Genomic DNA, 19,526 nt, shown 5'->3' on the forward strand with positions numbered 1-19,526 from the left:
TAAAGGAGAAGTTGGCATGTGTGGAACATTTTTTTGGTTATATATAGGGAAATAGATAAAGTATAACATAATAGGAAGTCTTAAAATTTAAAAAATTAAACCCAATGACCCCACATTCATTTAAAGATGTAAATCACCATTTAGAGTTCATGTGAACATTTTAGCAAATGTATATACCATGATTTTGCTCAATATAGTAAGGATTTCAATTAGAATGTTCACAATTCATATTCCACATCTTAATTAACTAACGTGAGCTTGAATATAGTTATAAAATTAAGATTTTATAAGTTTATGTAGAACTTTGATGATAGCAAAGTCCAAAGAGATTCTATATGACAAAGTGTGTTACTGAATGTGTCATCAACTAGTACTAGAACAATTGATGAGTTGGTCGCACGTACAATGTGTCCGTACTCTCACGTGCCAAACAGACTTCTCTTTAATTAATTCCAAAGCATACATTTCACTCAGTCACTAGCACAGCAGAACCAAATCTCAAAGCACAAAACAAATGAAGTGAGAGAGAAAAGGGTTTCAACGTTTTTATTCCTTTACAGCTCAACCTTCACTTCTTTTCTCTCTCACTTTCTCATCTCAGATCGAAATCACAAACCATTGGTACGTTTCTTTCTATTTCATTTCTTCTTCCATTTTCCGCTATAATCATAAACCACCGCTTAATTTACCTTTATTTGAAATGCTCAATTTATGTTTAGTATACCATACCGTCTATGATGCTTTAGGCACTGTTGATTACAGTATGACGAGAACATTCTAGTGACTTTAAGCTCCAGATGGAGTTATTTCAAGTAAATTAGTGGTTGTTGTGTTCTTCGTAGTTGCTAGATGAAGTTATTGATGTTTGATGAATTATATGGTGTCTATTTTTTGTATTTTTGGTTTAGTTTGAGGCTTGAGTTGCAAAGGTGTTCGTTGTGGTAGATTCTCTATGCACCCTGCAGCACCAATGATTCTCGATTATTATAATCATGTTATATTTTAGAAATAGAATCTTTACGTGGAACTGAAGTGCTTGTGTGTTTGAACTGAGTTTTGGTAAAACAGGTTGAAGCATTTGCTAATATTGTATTGATAACAAGAGTTGAGGACTCCATACAAAAAATTTCTTGTGCCTTTCTACTTTAGTTTTATGTATCATCTATCTTAACTTGACCATGAAAAACTTGTTTTAAAGTTGTTGCTTACTTGCTTAGTGACCATGACATCACGAGTTCAAATATTAGAAACAGTCTTTTCACTTGTGGGGTAAGATTAAGTACATCTACCCTCCTCATACCCCACTAATTGGGAGCTTTGTGCACCGGAGCTTCCTTTTTTATTTACTTGGTGAGGCTATATCTATACCAACTGTAAGTGTCTTTAAGTACCATAGAACCAAATGATATGCATAACTGCCAAACTAAGTTTCGCCTCTTACTGCTACATGTTCCTTTGATAAATTTGTAATGGTGATAATTATTGTCTGCTGTAATTTCAGGTTAGCCGTTTTTTGTTGCAGGCAGTGTCTATGTTCTTCTCCACTGCTGCTGTCCATGCCAACTAGACAATAGCTACATGGTGGAGAGAAGTGTTTTAGATACTGCCTTCTCAGATGACTTTTAGTAGCTGTATTATGCTTGAACAGTGTTGCTATGGACATTTTTATGATGAAATGGCAATGGCCATGGTTTCTTTATGTTCTGCTGATACATATTGTCATCAATAAAAGCAAAGCGCTCAGTCCTGATGGTATGACCATATATATATTCCTTCTCTCATTGATTTGTTATTTTAGAAGCTCCTGTTAGTTAGGATATAAGTTTGCTTCTTGTATGATCAATTTCATATTTGTATACTGCAGATCCAAATTTGGGTGTATTTTACTATGGACGTCTTTTACATATTTGTGATGCCCCTCCTCACCTTGACTGAACTTATGTTAAACTTGACTAATATTGTTATTTCCCAATTTTCCATTGCGCCTCTTATAATTTTTTGGGTTAATTAAAATTTTATGAATTTTACTGTATAACTTTACCGTCTAATTACTTGCATTGGTTCTCTCTCATGGGGCTTGGTGAAGTTAACATTTGTCTGGTTTGATGAGGGGGGCTCCTTTTATCTTGAATAATTTTTTTGATAACATATTATATTCTCTCATGCTTGTAGGTGAGGTACTTATCAGCTTCAGGACAGCAGTTGTTAGCTCATATGGTGTCCTGTTACAATGGAGACCTGAGGACCCTGACCCATGTAAATGGAAAGGAGTTAAATGTGATCCCAAAACCAAGAGAGTAACTCATCTGTGAGTTTCTAAAATGATGGTGACATATCATGTCTTGTACTTATGCTGTGGGACATGGGTTTTTACTTTTTTTGTGATGAAAGTATTTCACACATCTCTTGTTTTGATTAACTAATGTAATTTACCAAATCTATTATTTAGAGGGTAAATAGATTATATCATGTTGGTTCTGTAATAACCAGTATGCCAATCTAGATTCTAGATTCCAGACTTTTATGAAGTTTCATGGAAAACTTATTACTGTGTCTGAAAACACTTGTGTTTAATTTAAACTATAATTGCTGTAAACGAATCTATTGTCTAATTTGTCCAGCTAGTAATGATTTCAAATTTCTCATGAGAAATTGAGAAGAGATCAAATGGAGGATAACACAATGGTTAGAGGCAGAGGGAGAACAGAAAAAAATATTAGTGAAACCATTTAAAAGGACTTAGATTTAAATGACCTTTCAGAAGACATGGTTTATGACAAAACTCTATGGCATAATTTGATATATGTACTGACCCTGCCTAGTGGAAAGAAGCTTTTGTTGTTATTTTTTGTAATTCCATGCTTTAAATTTCTTCCACCCTGTTTTACCCCCATATTGGTTTTGTATTGGAGTAGGGTTCATTAAGAAGGATAAGATGCTCTGTTTTTAGATATTAGTTTCCTTGAAAAATGCATCCGTGTAATACTCTGGTTATGGGACTTCTTGGTTTTAGGAAGCAGTACTATTTCTACACATGTCAGGCGAATTGCTTGCAATTGTTTCTGGGATTCTTTATCTAACTTCGCTTTCATTTGTGTTATTTTAGGAGTCTATCTCATCATAAGTTGAGTGGGTCTTTATCACCTGACCTCGGGAAACTAGAGCATCTGAGGGTTCTGTATGTATTTTCATAATTTTCATTGCATATTTTTTTTATCATTTTAAGTTATTTAATACTGTTACTTAATTTCTTGTTAATGATAATTTATCTGTCATAGTGCTCTGCACAGAGTTTCTAAAATGATGGTGACATATCATGTCTTGTACTTATGCTGTGGGACATGGGTTTTTACTTTTTTTGTGATGAAAGTATTTCACACATCTCTTGTTTTGATTAACTAATGTAATTTACCAAATCTATTATTTAGAGGGTAAATAGATTATATCATGTTGGTTCTGTAATAACCAGTATGCCAATCTAGATTCTAGATTCCAGACTTTTATGAAGTTTCATGGAAAACTTATTACTGTGTCTGAAAACACTTGTGTTTAATTTAAACTATAATTGCTGTAAACGAATCTATTGTCTAATTTGTCCAGCTAGTAATGATTTCAAATTTCTCATGAGAAATTGAGAAGAGATCAAATGGAGGATAACACAATGGTTAGAGGCAGAGGGAGAACAGAAAAAAATATTAGTGAAACCATTTAAAAGGACTTAGATTTAAATGACCTTTCAGAAGACATGGTTTATGACAAAACTCTATGGCATAATTTGATATATGTACTGACCCTGCCTAGTGGAAAGAAGCTTTTGTTGTTATTTTTTGTAATTCCATGCTTTAAATTTCTTCCACCCTGTTTTACCCCCATATTGGTTTTGTATTGGAGTAGGGTTCATTAAGAAGGATAAGATGCTCTGTTTTTAGATATTAGTTTCCTTGAAAAATGCATCCGTGTAATACTCTGGTTATGGGACTTCTTGGTTTTAGGAAGCAGTACTATTTCTACACATGTCAGGCGAATTGCTTGCAATTGTTTCTGGGATTCTTTATCTAACTTCGCTTTCATTTGTGTTATTTTAGGAGTCTATCTCATCATAAGTTGAGTGGGTCTTTATCACCTGACCTCGGGAAACTAGAGCATCTGAGGGTTCTGTATGTATTTTCATAATTTTCATTGCATATTTTTTTTATCATTTTAAGTTATTTAATACTGTTACTTAATTTCTTGTTAATGATAATTTATCTGTCATAGTGCTCTGCACAATAACAACTTATATGGGACAATTCCATCAGCATTGGGAAACTGCACTGATTTGCAGGGAATGTACGTATTAACTTTGGTTGATTTTCCATCTTCTTTTCCATGATTTTTTATTTTTATCCATCTTAGAAAGTTATCTCCGTCTGTCTTAGTTGATTGTGATGATATCAGGATAATGTGATTTTGCAATGTAACCTCACCTTTGTCAACTTTAATTTGATGCATATACATATTCAAATTCCTTGTATATATATTTTAAATCTATTGCGCTTTTATTCTTTATGGGTGCTTATGAATGAATGTCATTTTATGACTTCATTTCCTACATATTAGATCTGCTCGTCTGCTTTTTGCCCTCATTCTTCTATTGGTGTTACTCTTGTTTTACATGAAAATAAGCTTTCCCTTATCCTATTTTATTCATAAGATTACAATCATAATGTAAATATTATGTTTGATTGAACATTGGGAATGATCCGTGGATCCTTGCGGACATTCAAAGTTATCATGTTGATCCATAGATATAGCCTTAATAATTTGAAAATTGTAGTGTTATCATAGGTTGATGATGGTACTTAAAGTGACTAAATGATTGATAAACCCATTGGATCTCCTTCATTTTATAACTATTATAATTATTTATTTTGACTTTAAGACCCGAGAACCATTGATAGAGGCCACTATAACAGAACCATGATTACTGTAACCTGTAGTTTGGTATTGAGTTTCCTGTTTCATTTCTCCATTGGACTAAATATACTGATAATGGATCTTGGAAATGGGTCCTTCTGGAAGAATAGTTCAGAAGAATTGGACTTAAAATTTTGCCGACACAAATGGGAGAGTGAAATGCATGATATTGTATTTTCATTTACGTGTGTGTATGCATGGATGCCACTTCATAGCGGTGGACTATATATGAGGTATTATATTCTTCATGTTGACTTGGAGCATGGCATTTTGCAGTTAGTGTATCATTTAACTTTGCCTTTGAAAGAAACTTTCTCTATTATGACTATTAGATCTTGTTCTTTATGTTGAGGTTCAAATTGGGTAAACCTAATAGTTCTACGGTGGTACTTGGTACTGACTGTTAATTTTGGTTCTACAGATTTTTACAAGGTAATTACCTTAGTGGAACGATCCCGGGTGAAATAGGAAACCTTTCACAACTTCAGAATTTGTGAGTTTCTCTTTTAGTTTATGCTTTTCTTATTACTGTTTTACTACGTGGCCCTGAATTAAGCACTACATATATGGTAGTACTGATTCATTCTGGTGTTATTTGAAGAATACATAGACTAGAGTGTGCACTGAAAGAAAAGGAATAAATAAAAATAAATATCTGAGATAATGTGTCCACTGTTTAAGAATGAGTGATGGGTATATACATGCATGCACGTGTCAGCTAATCTAGAGTTGAGCGGAATGTGCAGTAACTTAGTGAAGTTTCTGTCTGTTCTTACAGAGATCATATTCATCACCAACTCTTCTTATTCTACAGGGATATATCAAGCAACTCCCTTACTGGGGCTATTCCAGCATCACTTGGGAAGTTGTATAAACTCAAAAATTTGTATGTAGACGTCTTTGCACATATGATTCTTCTTTCTATAAGCAGATTTTTATTATTTTGTTTTTACAAAAAAATTGAATCTTTTACTATTTTTGTCATGTTTGATGCTCGAAGCAATGTATCAGCCAATTTTCTGGATGGAACAATACCTTCTGATGGTGTCCTTGCCAACTTCACTGCGGTCTCGTAAGTACTGTTTATTCTGGTTTAACTTGTTCTGCAGGCTAAATGTTGAAGGAAATATGACTAATTGCATAACTTCCGTAATTAACTGTGCATAGTATTGTTTACATTCTAGACTTTCTGATCACCAATAAAGCAATACAATATATATTTTTTTAGCAAAGTGGCAGAGTACATGTGAATGCCATTTCATGCCTGACATTTATTATGGATCTTCTCTTTACTGAGATATACTAAAAATAAACTTTAGATGAAGAACTATCTAATTGAGACTACGACCATGAACACTATTTTCTAATTTCAGGTCGATTGTGGTGTGCACTTTTTAAATTCTTAACTTTGTTTTATAATTGTCATAGTGTGCTATATATTGTAAGCACACACAGTTCTTCTGCTCCTATCTCTGATTACTTAAAAAAGGGCAAATCCCACTTAGTGGGATATGAGGAGGGTAGATATATGCAGCCTTACTCTCAACTCTGATTACTTATTATTTTTCTTTCTATTTTCTTATTAACTTCCTCTCCCCCAACTCTCTAGGTTCCTATTGCTCTTATCTATTTGCTTTTGCATTTTGACCATTTGAGTGGAAATGCTTTATTTTATCTCACCTGCAAATCAAATGGTTTTTTTTTTTTAAAAAAATTATTTAGATTTTGTTTGCTTGTAAAGAGTTAAAAGACTAAAGGCACACATCTTTTCTGTGTGCATTGTGCCTTTTCTTCGTTTGGCCAGTTGGCCAGTCCCAAACAAACTCTCAAGCTTTGACTTGATTCACAAAAAAATTAATTTTCAAGGTGTCTTGTTGTTTACATCTATTGTACTATGTATAACAGGATGCTATGAAGCACCAACACTGATACGAGTCGATACACATTTTCTTGAAAATGCAGGGTACGATACGTTTGAGGTACATATATAAAATATATGCATAAAATCCATAAAACATAATAAACATATAATTATTATTATGAATTTCCAAATAAGGAACATATTTTGTAAACATCACTAAATACAAAATAAAATTCATATTGTCACAAGATGATCAATCCTGTTTAATCAATGATCAACATTATGCATATGCATTTCCTATTAATTCTCTATGCAATATGCGTGTTTTGTTTTATTTATCTTGCTACAAGTCCATGTGGTAGATTGCATATTATATTTCTCTCTTCTACTTAATTAATTGTGTTATGTTTTCCTCTCTTTTAAAATGCTATTTTATGGTATTTTGGGTGTCTATGAGGTATCTGGAAAACATTTTAAGAATATCGGAGAGTATCTAGAAAGTATCATATTTATAAATTTTTTATTTTTCAAAAATATAATTTCGATACGCTATGGGTACGTATCGGTGAAGTATCAAAGACTATCGGTACCGGATACATGTCGGACACAGATACGTGAAGGTTATTGAAGTGTCGGTGTTTCATAGAGAAGATGTATTCATAAAATTAAAGAATAAGTCCTGTAGTTCCTTCACTGAGTCATGTTATTTTATACTTGGTGCAATGTTGTTTTTCAAATCCATCTGTGGTTTTTATTTTCAACCGTTACCTGCCCATGTAGGTTGATATCTACAGGCTTAATTAATAAAGTTTTAATATGGCGTGTCATAACATAATTTCTTCAAGACATGATTGTATTTTCCCTTGATGGTCTGTGATAAGATTAGGCCTAAGTTTAGCATTAAAAATGTGTATAGAAGGGGAAATATGTAAGTCTAGTTAGAGATTTCTTAATTGTAACACATTTACTAAAGTATCCCTAAGCAGTTAGTTTGTTTGGCTTTCAATAATTGTTTGTTAGTTAGGCTATAAATAAGGAACTAGTCTCTTGGAGGAAGGGGAGTTAAGTGGGAGTAAATTCTGATTGTGGAATCAAGGGAAAGGTCGTGGGACCTTTTGGGGAAAGGTCGTGGGACCTTTTGGGGGAAGGTCGTGGACCTTTTGTACATCTCAATTCTTGTTCTTCTTAAATTCTTTCTAATAATATTCTGGTTCTTCATTCCATCCAAGAATCACATTGATTCTTCTTTAGGGTATTGTTTTCCATTAATTCCTTTCTTTCTTCTTGATCTTATCAGTCTGTCATATTAGACTGTCCTAATCTACTAGTCTATTTTAAGGAACTAAATATGCTTTTCATTATTGACAGAAATGTTCCTTTTTGCAGCTTTGTTGGAAATCGTGGTTTGTGTGGAGTGCAAATCAATTCAATATGTAAAGGTTCACCTGGGGCAAATAATCAATCTAACCCAGGTAAAGCTGCTAGCATTTGATGCAAGTGATTAATCCTTCTGTTTAACTCATGCAGAGTGCTCTCTCTTTTTCTCATGTATGTTTTTATTTTAAATGATGTATTATCTTTTAATATACAATATTTCAAATAGAACATCTGAGCCTTCAGCTTTGTAGATATTATATATTCTGACTTTATCTTTTCTTGAGAATTGGTGGTCATTTGGGTACTCATCCACTGCTTTTGTATGAAAGTTAAGATGAAAAGTTGGAAACTTCTTTGGAGGGTCTAAGGGTTGTACAATGAGGCTTATGTAGTTAATGTCATGATCCTGGACCTATGCTGTCTTTTAAATGAGGGTAAAGTTTCTTGTAATAAAAAAATGAGGATACAGTCATGGCAAGGTTCTGGTAACACTTCGCAGCAAATTTAGACTACAATAAATATTGAATATTTAGAGAAAAAAAATTGTGCAACAATTTATGATGGTATTGGAAATACAGTCAAAAGATACTTTATGTATTTGTTTTTACGAAAATAAATGAGAACATTGTTTTTGTAATGCTCACCCAACATCGGTTTTCATTTTTCAATTGTTTCTTTACGATGCAAGTAGACAGTTCCATAGTATTTGTTTGGCCTTTGACATTGGCACAGCCCTAAATGGACTTTTGATATTTTTTCTTTTTGTAAAACTGTTTTGATGGTGTTACATAAAGTACAGTGAATTGGATCACATTTTTACCTTTTGTCTTTTATTATTTTACCCATTATAGATCAAAATCAAAATGGAAAGAAGAAATATTCTGGTCGGCTGCTCATCAGTGCATCAGCAACTGTGGGTGCACTACTTTTGGTGGCACTTATGTGTTTCTGGGGTTGCTTTCTTTATAAGAAATTTGGTAAAAATGACAGAATAAGTCTGGCAGTGGATGTTGGTGGAGGTGTGCTCCTTATCTTTTTGTGGCTTTCATATAGTCATGCTTAAGCTATCTTTTTATGGTTAATAATGCATTGATAAATCTTTAGAAATTAATATCTTCGATCAATGCCTTGTAGGTGCATCAGTTGTGGTGTTTCATGGAGACCTGCCTTATTCTTCGAAAGACATTATTAAGAAACTAGAGACTTTGAATGAGGAACACATAATAGGGATAGGTGGATTTGGAAAGGTTTACAAGCTTGCAATGGATGATGGGAATGCATTTGCTTTGAAAAGGATTGTAAAGTTGAATGAGGGATTTGATCGTTTTTTTGAGAGGGAACTTGAAATTCTTGGTAGCATCAAACACCGTTATCTAGTGAACTTACGAGGATATTGTAATTCACCTACATCAAAGTTGTTGATATATGATTACCTACCTGGTGGCAGTCTTGACGAAGCTCTTCATGGTACGATTACTACCTGAAGATTTCTATATCTTCATCATCATACCAATGCATGAAATAGAAATATATTTTACTAAAATGTGGGCATGTAGTAATTAGAAAGTCAATGCTTATGTGTGGTAATCATCATTTGGTTCTCCTTATAAACAGCCTTGCCCTTAATAACTTCTATGCTTGAGATGTTTTGTTGTTTGATTGTTAAACAAGGCCTTTTCATTTATTGCACACTAGGCACACATTCAATTACTTAGAAGCTATAGCAAGTATTGCAGCTTTCTAGCTGTCTAGATTACAATCCTGACAGTCTGAAGAGCATAATATCGGATTTTGTAAGTGTAAATATTCAAAGCCAGCCAAAATAACTGTGTAAGGATTTAAGGAAAGACTTAATTTTCAAGAAGTAGTTTTCTATTTAAAAAATGTTTCATTCTCCTTTAATTTTTATAATTACTTCCTGAAAGTTTTCAATCTTGTTCAATGTGACTTCCCTTACTTGTATAATTTTTTTTCAAGATGAAGTTTTTCTTTTGAAATCCATGTGTATTTTATCTCTGCTTGAGTCACTTTGGGGGATAATAATGTTTGTGATGCATTGCACAGAAAGAACTGAGCCACTGGACTGGGATTCACGCTTGAATATAATACTGGGAGCTGCAAAAGGGCTTGCCTACTTGCACCATGATTGTTCCCCTAGGATCATACACCGAGACATAAAATCAAGCAACATTTTGCTTGATGCAAACCTGGATGCTCGGGTCTCTGACTTTGGACTCGCCAAACTTCTGGAGGATGAAGAAACTCACATTACAACTATTGTTGCCGGAACATTTGGTTATCTAGCTCCAGGTAAGCAATGTAGAATGGTTATGCTATTGGGCAGATAAATAGATAGCTGGAGCATGGATCATGGTATTTAACATTTGAACTGGTAGTGAAGTTCTCTTGTTATGAAGGGTATCTATAACATGACTAGTTATTTGTTGGTTTTACACTGCATGAATGTTTACTCTGTTTGTCTCTTTTTTGATGTGTTCAATGTGTGCAAAAAAGATAGGTAGTAGCTCATATAACTTAATAATCAGTTGGGAATGTCTTTCTGTAGTAAGTGTTTGTGAACTATGCTTCAAGCGTCATGTGATAGAAAGTAACGACTCAAGCTTAAAGGAGAGTTATATTGCATAACTGTCAGACCCGCAATGTTATATGGACTGAATGTTGTGCTGTAAAATGTCAAGAAGAGAATACAGTCAATATAGCAGAGATGAGAATATTGAATACACTAGACAAGATAGGATCAGGAATGAATGCATTAGGGAGAAACTTGAGTAGCTCCTATTATAGAAAATATGGTAGAATCACACCTTAGGTGATTTGCAGAAACCGTTAGAAGTCCCAGTAAGGAAAGTAGATCAAATGGATGTTAATACAATTTGTAGAGGTAGGAATGCCAAGGAAAACCATAGGCAAAACTGATTAGGAAAGATTTAGATCAATGCTTTGTCAATGGACATGATTTATGATAGAACAATATGATGTTGTTCGATTCATGTAATCGGCCTTATCTAGTGAGACTAAGGCTTGATTGTTGTTTTAAAAAAGAAATTTCATTAGAAGGTAATATGTAGTACAAGAGAAGAGAGTAAGGAATCCTCTCAAAGAACAAAAGAAAAGAGAGCCACTATACTAAGATGTAGTGCAATGCAACAAATCATGCTAATCCCTTTGCAAGTCTACCTACCATGCCCATTGGCATAGCACCATAGTGAAGCCAAACAAGTGACCCAATCTCAAACAAAATCTAAAGAGGAGAAAGAATCTCTAAAATCCAGGATTCCTTTCTAGCCAAATACACTTGATGATATCAAAGACTGCACATAGCCACAAAATATTGGCATCTTTCTGAGAACCGAAACCTCAAAATCTTGTAATGAGGAATGAGTGAAGCTCCAAAGGACTGAGCCAAAATTCATCAAAGAGAGCCAACAAATCTGTGCAAAAATATCTCTCTGTCGAGCAAAGGAGAAAAATATGAGATATTGTTTCTGAATCCGAGCCACACATAATGCACAAGTCAAGAGAGAGCGAGAAAGCAGTCAGAAGTCTGCGCTTTTGGAGCATGGAAGCTTTTCATGTCATGTGATCAAATGTAGTAGTGTTAAAGTCCTTATTCTTATGGTCATTGGAGAGAGAAAGAGAGGGCCTCTATTGCCAAACCAACCGAAACAATTAATAATGAAAATGGCTGAAAATGATAAAGCATAAAATTATTTCTTAACTTCAGTAAAGTAGCTGCTACAGTTTTGAGCTGTTATCTGTGGTGTGTTAAAATCTGAATAACTTTTGAAGACTATTAGTTCTGCACTTCATCTCCATGGTTGTCTGAGCAAGCCTCTTTTACTTCATTGCAGAGTATATGCAAAGTGGCAGAGCAACTGAGAAGACTGATGTCTATAGTTTTGGTGTGCTGACACTTGAAGTAATAAGTGGAAAGCGGCCAACGGATGCATCTTTCATTGAAAAGGGTCTCAATATTGTTGGTTGGGTATGTATGCCTTGCACGTATATATTAGATTTAGTTGAAGTGATCGCTTTAATTTCATTTTTTTTATTAACAAACTTCTATATATTTTAGAAAGTATATTTTGTTGACATTATTAAGACTAATTTGGATAGAGTGGGTGTGACTAGAAGGGAGTATTCCTTCTATATTTTAAATAGGTAAAATAGTTATAGAGTGCAAGCATAATCTGTGTAGCTTGTTATGTGATTACAGAGCTAATCTTGGTCTTCTGATGCACATATTTGCCATTGTTGCAGTTGAATTTTCTCATTACCGAAAATAGGCCAAGGGAAATTGTTGATTCACTATGTGAGGGGTTGCAGATGGAGAACCTTGATGCCTTGCTCTCTGTGGCGATTCAATGCATTTCCTCAAATCCAGAGGATCGACCCACCATGCACCGAGTGGTCCAGTTGTTTGAATCAGAGGTTGTAACCCCATGCCCAAGCGATTTCTATGACTCCAATTCTGACTAGAAAGCTTGCAAAGTCAAGATAACAGCATGTTGTGTTTGCAACTTTGCATCTACTTATGTCACTGCAATTACTTTCAAATCAGAAGCAATGAAAGAGGGGCACACTATGAAGTGTGTTACTATTTGTCTCAGTTGGCAAACATTCTAAAAGATGCCCTTCATTGCTTACATCATGGCACAAGTTCTGGTTCTTCTGCGTGGTTGGACATGTTTATACATTTCTGTCTTGCTTATTCCACATCACTCATGTTTTTTATTCTCTTTTCAATTTTTTTGCTCAGATTTAAGTGTACATGAATATGAAATTGAGAACACCCACCTTTCCAAGTGATTCTTCTTATTTATTTTGTAATATATGTTTGTGTTGATGAATTCATGTGATGATTTGTTCTCTCTTCTCATATTTTGTACTTTCTTTTTACACTCAAACTTTTCGGCTGTGAGGGAAGCATAATGGTTTTATTTAAATATTAAAGGCTTCTACTAACAACTATTAGGACGCGTTCTATTTGATTCTTATGTATTAAGGCTTATACTAACAAGTATTCTAAGCTTATTGTTTACGAAATATAAATAAAGAATTCAACATTGAAAAATCAAGTTCAACATTGAAAAATCAAGTTCAACATTTTTGGATACTTCAAAACGGTAGTTTTCAGGATAAGTCTTCTGCTATCTTTTCCTCAAATATTTTTTTAAACATTTGCAAATATTAAATGTGCGTACACATTTCTAAAGCATTAGTTTATTGTAGAATTGAATCAGTTTTTGTTTTGCCTTTAAAATTTAACAAAGAAAGTATCAAAATATGTTAAGGATGATTGAATACAATGTTTATAGGTATACTCAATAATTTAAATCATTCTAGCTATCAATTATATGGATATCTAATGATTTAGATATACTCAATAATTTAAATCATTAGATTTTCCTATAATTAATGGTTAGGATGAGAAATAAATTTAAAAAACTTACTCTTTGAGTAAATAGATCTAAAATGTAGTCAATGCTAAAAAAACATATTTTCAAACATTAATATAATATAATATACATTTAATAAATAAACTAGCTGTTGAATTATGGTACCTACGGGTACACATCTGCTGTTCTACAAGTTGTGTCACTGCATGTGCCATTAACTGTGATTGGTCTAGAAAATAATTAACTATTAATTTTTTAACTTAAATAGATTTTTTCAACCAATGACAGACTAATAGCACATGTAGTAACACGACTTGTGGGATAGCAGATGTACTCCCCCACAGGGTGTTTTTTTACAACGAGCACAATAATAACTTCACAGAAGATCCATGTTTTAAAGTTTAAACATAACAGTTTAACATTAAACAGTTTAGTGAGTTATGTCCGTAATTGAAGCGCGTGTCTGGTGGAAGTCTCATAAGTACACTAACCCCGTCAACCCCAAAACTCTCTTTCTCTCTCTACTTTTCATTTTCACTTTCATAACATTCCTTAATAATTCTATCATCAACTTTTTCTCTTCTTACTATTCCATTTTCTTACCCCTTTCTCTCTGCACACATTCATCCATGCCTTTGTTTTCTCTACTTTTTTACCCATTGAAATCCCAAAAACAAAGTTAGTTTCTTTCATCATTTATCATCAATAGGGAAGTTACTTTATTTTCATTTTTTTTAGTAAAAGAGAAGAAAGAAGAAGAAGAAGAAGAAGAAGAAGAAGAAGAAGAAGAAGAATGGATGCTATACGGAAGCAAGCTAGCAAATTAAGAGAGCAAGTTGCGAAGCAACAACAGGTCATAATTCCTACTTCTTATTTTCTCTATCATGCATGTTTAAGCTTTATCAATTGCTTCCTACTATTTACTATTTAGGTTACACGGTTCTGTACCATGAATTATTGTTAATACTTAATCATAATAACAATATAATATCAAAAGGCTCATTTATATTGAACTGATGGAGTGGAGTGGCATCCTTAAACAAAAAGTGTAGAATCGTATTTAACTTTCCCCTCTACTGTGTTTTTAGGTATTAGCTGTTCTGCCTCTTTACATTCTTCATTATAATGGTAGTTTTTCAAAATAAATGTTAGATCTCATAAGATCTATACTAGGATTTAGAATACCGAAGATTATTAATTTAAATTGTGTACCTATTGAAGACATATTGACAAATGTGATGTAATTGAGAAGTGATACACAAGCGTATACGTTAGGACCTGTCTTCCACTTGAACTACTTACCATAACAAATGTCACATTGCGATGCACAGTCTAAGGGGTACTCTTGTTAAAGCACTGGTAACCATTTATCATGGATATTAGGCCAACTAGAATCTACACTATAATCCAGCAAGCTCACTATCAGGCTGACACTCAAGGCCAACAAATAGTAATCAAGCCGTTTTAATAAAAACAAATATACCAAACAATATTAGCGCAAACGAAGGAGATTCTAACAATAAAAACTGAAAGTATGATTAGTTAGTAGGAAGTGTCGATAGCCAATTTGGAGTGGGAATAGAAAACCCCTTTATAATGCTCTTTCTTTTGTGTTTTCGCAGGCTATACTTAGACAATTGGGCCAAATTGGCAATGAACCACTTATGGCCGATGATTCTGAACTTGAATGTCACCAGCAACTTCAAAAGTTGTACACTTCTACAAAGGCAGCTAAGGTGCCATATTTATATGCTGGTATCAAATAAGTCTAGGATGCTTATGTTTGGCCAAAATTTTAACCAATGTATTGCTTACAGCATTTTCAACGGCATATTGTTCGTGGTATCGAAGGTTTCATCTCTGTTAGTTCCAAGCAGATGGAAATAGGTGACTTTGCTTTTGCTTCTCTATTAATTTGGTTTCTGCCTCAGATGGTTATTGATATTTTATAATATCTACTTTAGTTAGGAAGTTGGGTAGAGACTGTTGTAATTACGGGACTGAGAATCAAGGTAGTGGCTTTCCCCTTGCAAGTGCTTCTGTTCAACTGGGTAACTCGTACGAGATATTGGAAAATGAGAGGGAGACATTGCTTGGGATCATAGGTCATCAGGTGATTTTTTGGGACAGTTCTTCTTACTCTCAATTATAGTCTTTAAGAGTTCATTTTGCGAAATACAGACTTATAGTAGCGCTTAGCCTCTTATGATATATTAGTATGTTCAAATTGGTGGTATTTAGCTGAACGTTTTGCTTGCTGATTTACTGGTAGCCTTTCTGGAATAAATTCAAACATTCATGTGCTACTTATACCAGGATATTAGTTTATTGATTAGAAATAAATAAGAATACATAGTTTATTCACTTTCACTTGCTACTTTTGTGAAGTCCTAGTTCTTTTGGACTGTTTATTTCATTAGAAGATTTTTTGTCTTTTACCTTAACTTGTATTTCATATGTCGAGTCTTTTAAGTCTGTGTTTAGATCAACAGAAGCTCCACGAGATAGCTTTTAAAAAATAAGCAATTATTTCCCCTAAAATAATATCTTGGGGACATGGTATTATTATTCTTTTTATTTGGGTGAATGAGGACAAGCTATCATTCTATCAAGAAAAAAGCCTGGAAACTTTCAGTTACTTATTTTTGTTAACACTCCCCCCAATTCTTTTTTATACTCCTAATTATGCTTCAGGTTGTGTGTATAGATCTCTGAGCCACTGAGAGCACAAATAACCGGAGCTCCTTTAGAGGATGCACGCCACCTCACTCAGCGCTATGAGAAACTTCGTCACGAAGTAGAAGCTCAGGTAATAATAGACTTCCAAAACGGTATGCATATGGTTCTGTCCAATCCATGGTATTTATCCTGGATATCTTCTCATCAGGCTGCTGATGTTTTGAGGCGTCGATCAAAGTTGAGGGATTCTTCTGTTTCTGCAGAGAGTTCCGTGAGGCTTCAAAATGCAGAAACAAGGTTGAAAGAGCTTAAATCTGCCTTAGTGGCACTTGGTAGAGAAGCGACTGCTGCTATGGTGTCAGTTGAAGAGCAGCAGCAACAGATAACTTTTCAGAGCCTTTGTAAAATGGTATTTCTTAATTTTATTTGGAAGTACTTCCGTGCCCTGTAATTGCTGATTTGACCTTATGTACCTGACTGGTGCTAAACATCATAGCTCATATTACAGTACTAGTATAACGCTAGCCTTTTAATTATTCATTTGAAATTTGAAGACGGCAGCATTTGTTTTTCATACAGGAAGAGATGCTCTTACATTTACCAAAATTTGTGTTGCTTCCTATATGAAAATTAAGAAGAAAAGAAGATTCATACGCTTTTACATATAACATTCTGTTCACAGTCAATTCTTCCATTAGGCTGTAGAACTTTAGTGGATAAAATTGCTTTTATCTATTTTTCTTCCCTAAGCATTATCTTTCGTTTTTCATTGGTTCCCTTTCTTGGTAGGTGGATGCTGAGAGAGCTTATCATAGGCATGCCCTTGTTATCCTTGAGAAAATATACACCGAGGTTAGCCACCATGTAGCTCGACCCTTCCTTCAATGTGAAAATTAATTACTAGTTTGTGTTTATGCTATGTATTAGCTTCTGGCATGATAATATTCTTTTTCCGGTAATGATCAAAGTTGTAACACTAACACATACCTTATTTTCGATGTTATTGGAGTTAGATGACCGAGGAGAAACACCCACAAGAATCTTCATCATATCCGCTGCCTAGAGATGAATATAAGCAAACTGAGGATGATAATTCTAACTTAAACGATTTTGATCATAAACATACCAGTCAAACGGGGACATACTTTTTTGCAAAGGTAAGTCATGTATAAATAAATGAAGGCTTGATTGGTATTTTGGTTCTTTATTTCATATTCGAGTTTCATTTTGGTCTTTAAACCATTTGTTTGCTCCTTTATCTTTTAAAAAGTTTCAATCTGATCTAAAATATAATGTCTACCAAATTGAAACTTTTAAAAAGAATAAAGGATCAGAATTAATCGTGTATTAATTAAAGGACCAAATTAAGTCTTCTTAAATAAATAGATGACTAATAAAAATCCTTTAAAACATAAGGAACCAAAATGAAACTTGAATATAAGATAAAGGACGAAAATACCAATTAAGCCATAAATGAATAAATCTGTCTTTAGAGCATACAATACCAGATCACATTCTTGCAGTGGACTGTTGTTCAAGATGAAGCTTATAGTGATAATTTTGTTTGTTGCAAATGATCTTCTATGTTTTATTGATTTTTAATTTCGAGTTTTCTCTCTCTATATTTGTCTTTGTTGACATTTGATATATTATATTTATGCAACCACTTTAACCCATGAAGCATATGGTTTCTCCAGTAGAGTTTCCAGTTTTATGTATCTATCATACATTTTTAGGATGAAGAGGCTGAAGAAAATATAATGTGTAGTAATGTTATTAGAAGTTCATTGCATTAACACACAGAACATTGGCAAACCTTTGTGCCATAAAAATCCAACTCTTGTCCTTTAAAATAACCCAAAATTTATTATAACTTGGTGCAGTGCATGCTTTCATTTAGATTATGTATACCATCATATATGCTAGACTGATTAAGGATAAACCATCATTGGTCTTGTAGGTCATTCATCCATTTGATGCTCAAGCTGACGGGGAGTTAAATCTATCGGTTGACGATTATGTTGTAGTTCGTCAGGTATTTCTTTAATGACTTCTCAGCTATTTATGCTGTATCAGTTCCTCCAGATAAACCTGCTCCTCTTCAAGCTTAAGTTTTGTTTTTATAAGTAAAGATGATCATTTTTATGCTTATAATTGTGGGTTGTTGGTTGGGGTCCTAAAAGTCATGTATCTTTTTCCTCTGATTTGGTTTTCATTCCTTCACCTACTATTATATCCATTGTCTGATTTGAAGATTAGAAAGAGATAATTTTAACATAGAACTCATTCATCGCTTAATCTTTATCTTAATAACATGACATCGGCGTCATTACTCCCGATCATATTCTTATGTGTAAAGTGAGTGTGCATTATTTCTGCTAGTAGCACTGTCGATTTAGTAATTAAAAGAAGTTATGAACTTTGTTTTCAATGATATAAGCCTATCACCTATTTAATCAATATTCCTATTTTCTTTTTGGTTGCATTTCTAGGTTGGTCCCAATGGATGGTCTGAAGGAGAATGTAAGGGCAATGCCGGATGGTTTCCCTCCGCATACGTACAGCAGCAGGACTTAATACCGGCCAGCAAGATTGTTGAATAACGTCGGCATGATGCCAACATCGCCTTTGATCAAGTAAGGCAAAAATTGTATAATTTTGTTACCATGGAATTGGTCTATTTTAAAAGCCATAGCACGTGTTAGCAATTATTTTTTGGGTGGTTCTGTCATCTGTGCAGTATGTTGTATACGTGAGCATAAATTATATTAGGAAAAAATAGCAATTTCAATATGTAAATCAATCTATGACATTTGCTTAGGCCCCTGTGGGTTATTGTAAGATACTTAGTTTTCCAGATGTAATCAGAGTATGGTTGATACACGTGAACTTTCCTTAGTCCATATTCTATAGGGTGGTTTGTAATTCTACATTTCTACATGAAAATATGTCAAGAAACATTGGGTGTAATTTGGAAATCTTGAAATTTGTATCATTATGGAAAAAGTAATTTTTATCTTTATTTTTTCGTGACATCACTGACATGTATACATAGGCGAGTTATGCCATTAAAATAAATAATCTTGATATTTTAAATGTATTATATATCTAACAAATCTTACACTGTCACAATAACTAGGTAGAAAATATAATACGTTTACCCACCATTGATTCCATCTGAATTTCCTATATAGCAGCACTCTGTACTGCGTCACTCAGCAGAAATGGTAAGA

The 19,526-nt window shown here is 33.7% G+C and overlaps 2 protein-coding genes across 7 annotated transcripts; both read left to right on the forward strand.

The window, feature by feature from the left end:
- Positions 468-13,122, forward strand: LOC109333061 (LRR receptor-like serine/threonine-protein kinase FEI 2). 6 transcript variants are annotated; one of them, XM_019568305.1, is made up of 14 exons: positions 468-621; positions 1,502-1,752; positions 2,173-2,308; positions 3,107-3,178; positions 4,258-4,329; positions 5,378-5,449; positions 5,771-5,842; positions 5,957-6,028; positions 8,204-8,289; positions 9,046-9,213; positions 9,329-9,661; positions 10,259-10,504; positions 12,067-12,200; positions 12,476-13,122. In XM_019568305.1, the coding sequence occupies exons 2-14, from the start codon at positions 1,656-1,658 to the stop codon at positions 12,692-12,694; spliced, it is 1,779 nt and encodes a 592-aa protein (XP_019423850.1). In that variant the 5' UTR covers positions 468-621; positions 1,502-1,655; the 3' UTR covers positions 12,695-13,122. The 6 variants fall into 6 exon arrangements, with proteins under 6 accessions (XP_019423850.1, XP_019423856.1, XP_019423851.1 ...); XM_019568311.1 differs by having other exon boundaries at positions 9,052-9,213; XM_019568306.1 differs by having other exon boundaries at positions 1,523-1,752.
- On the forward strand, positions 14,063-19,313 carry LOC109332093 (SH3 domain-containing protein 1). The gene is made up of 11 exons (XM_019566913.1): positions 14,063-14,358; positions 14,390-14,467; positions 15,237-15,350; positions 15,432-15,501; positions 15,579-15,727; positions 16,322-16,423; positions 16,502-16,702; positions 17,083-17,145; positions 17,307-17,450; positions 18,254-18,328; positions 18,786-19,313. Exons 2-11 carry the CDS (start codon positions 14,408-14,410, stop codon positions 18,894-18,896), a joined length of 1,089 nt encoding a protein of 362 aa, XP_019422458.1. The 5' UTR covers positions 14,063-14,358; positions 14,390-14,407; the 3' UTR covers positions 18,897-19,313.

The sequence above is a fragment of the Lupinus angustifolius genome, chromosome LG18 (assembly GCF_001865875.1).
Source record: "Lupinus angustifolius cultivar Tanjil chromosome LG18, LupAngTanjil_v1.0, whole genome shotgun sequence".
Taxonomy (NCBI): domain Eukaryota; kingdom Viridiplantae; phylum Streptophyta; class Magnoliopsida; order Fabales; family Fabaceae; genus Lupinus; species Lupinus angustifolius.

Excerpts from the sequence above, each read along its gene's own strand:
- LOC109333061 (XM_019568305.1), top strand. The coding sequence starts at position 1,656 with ATGGACATTTTTATGATGAAATGGCAATGGCCATGGTTTCTTTATGTT. Across the intron at positions 2,309-3,106 it reads ACCAAGAGAGTAACTCATCT|GAGTCTATCTCATCATAAGT; the intron begins GTGAGTTTCTAA and ends GTGTTATTTTAG. Across the intron at positions 4,330-5,377 it reads TGCACTGATTTGCAGGGAAT|ATTTTTACAAGGTAATTACC; the intron begins GTACGTATTAAC and ends TTGGTTCTACAG.
- LOC109332093 (XM_019566913.1), top strand. The coding sequence starts at position 14,408 with ATGGATGCTATACGGAAGCAAGCTAGCAAATTAAGAGAGCAAGTTGCG. Across the intron at positions 14,468-15,236 it reads AAGTTGCGAAGCAACAACAG|GCTATACTTAGACAATTGGG; the intron begins GTCATAATTCCT and ends GTGTTTTCGCAG. Across the intron at positions 15,728-16,321 it reads TTGGGATCATAGGTCATCAG|ATCTCTGAGCCACTGAGAGC; the intron begins GTGATTTTTTGG and ends TTGTGTGTATAG.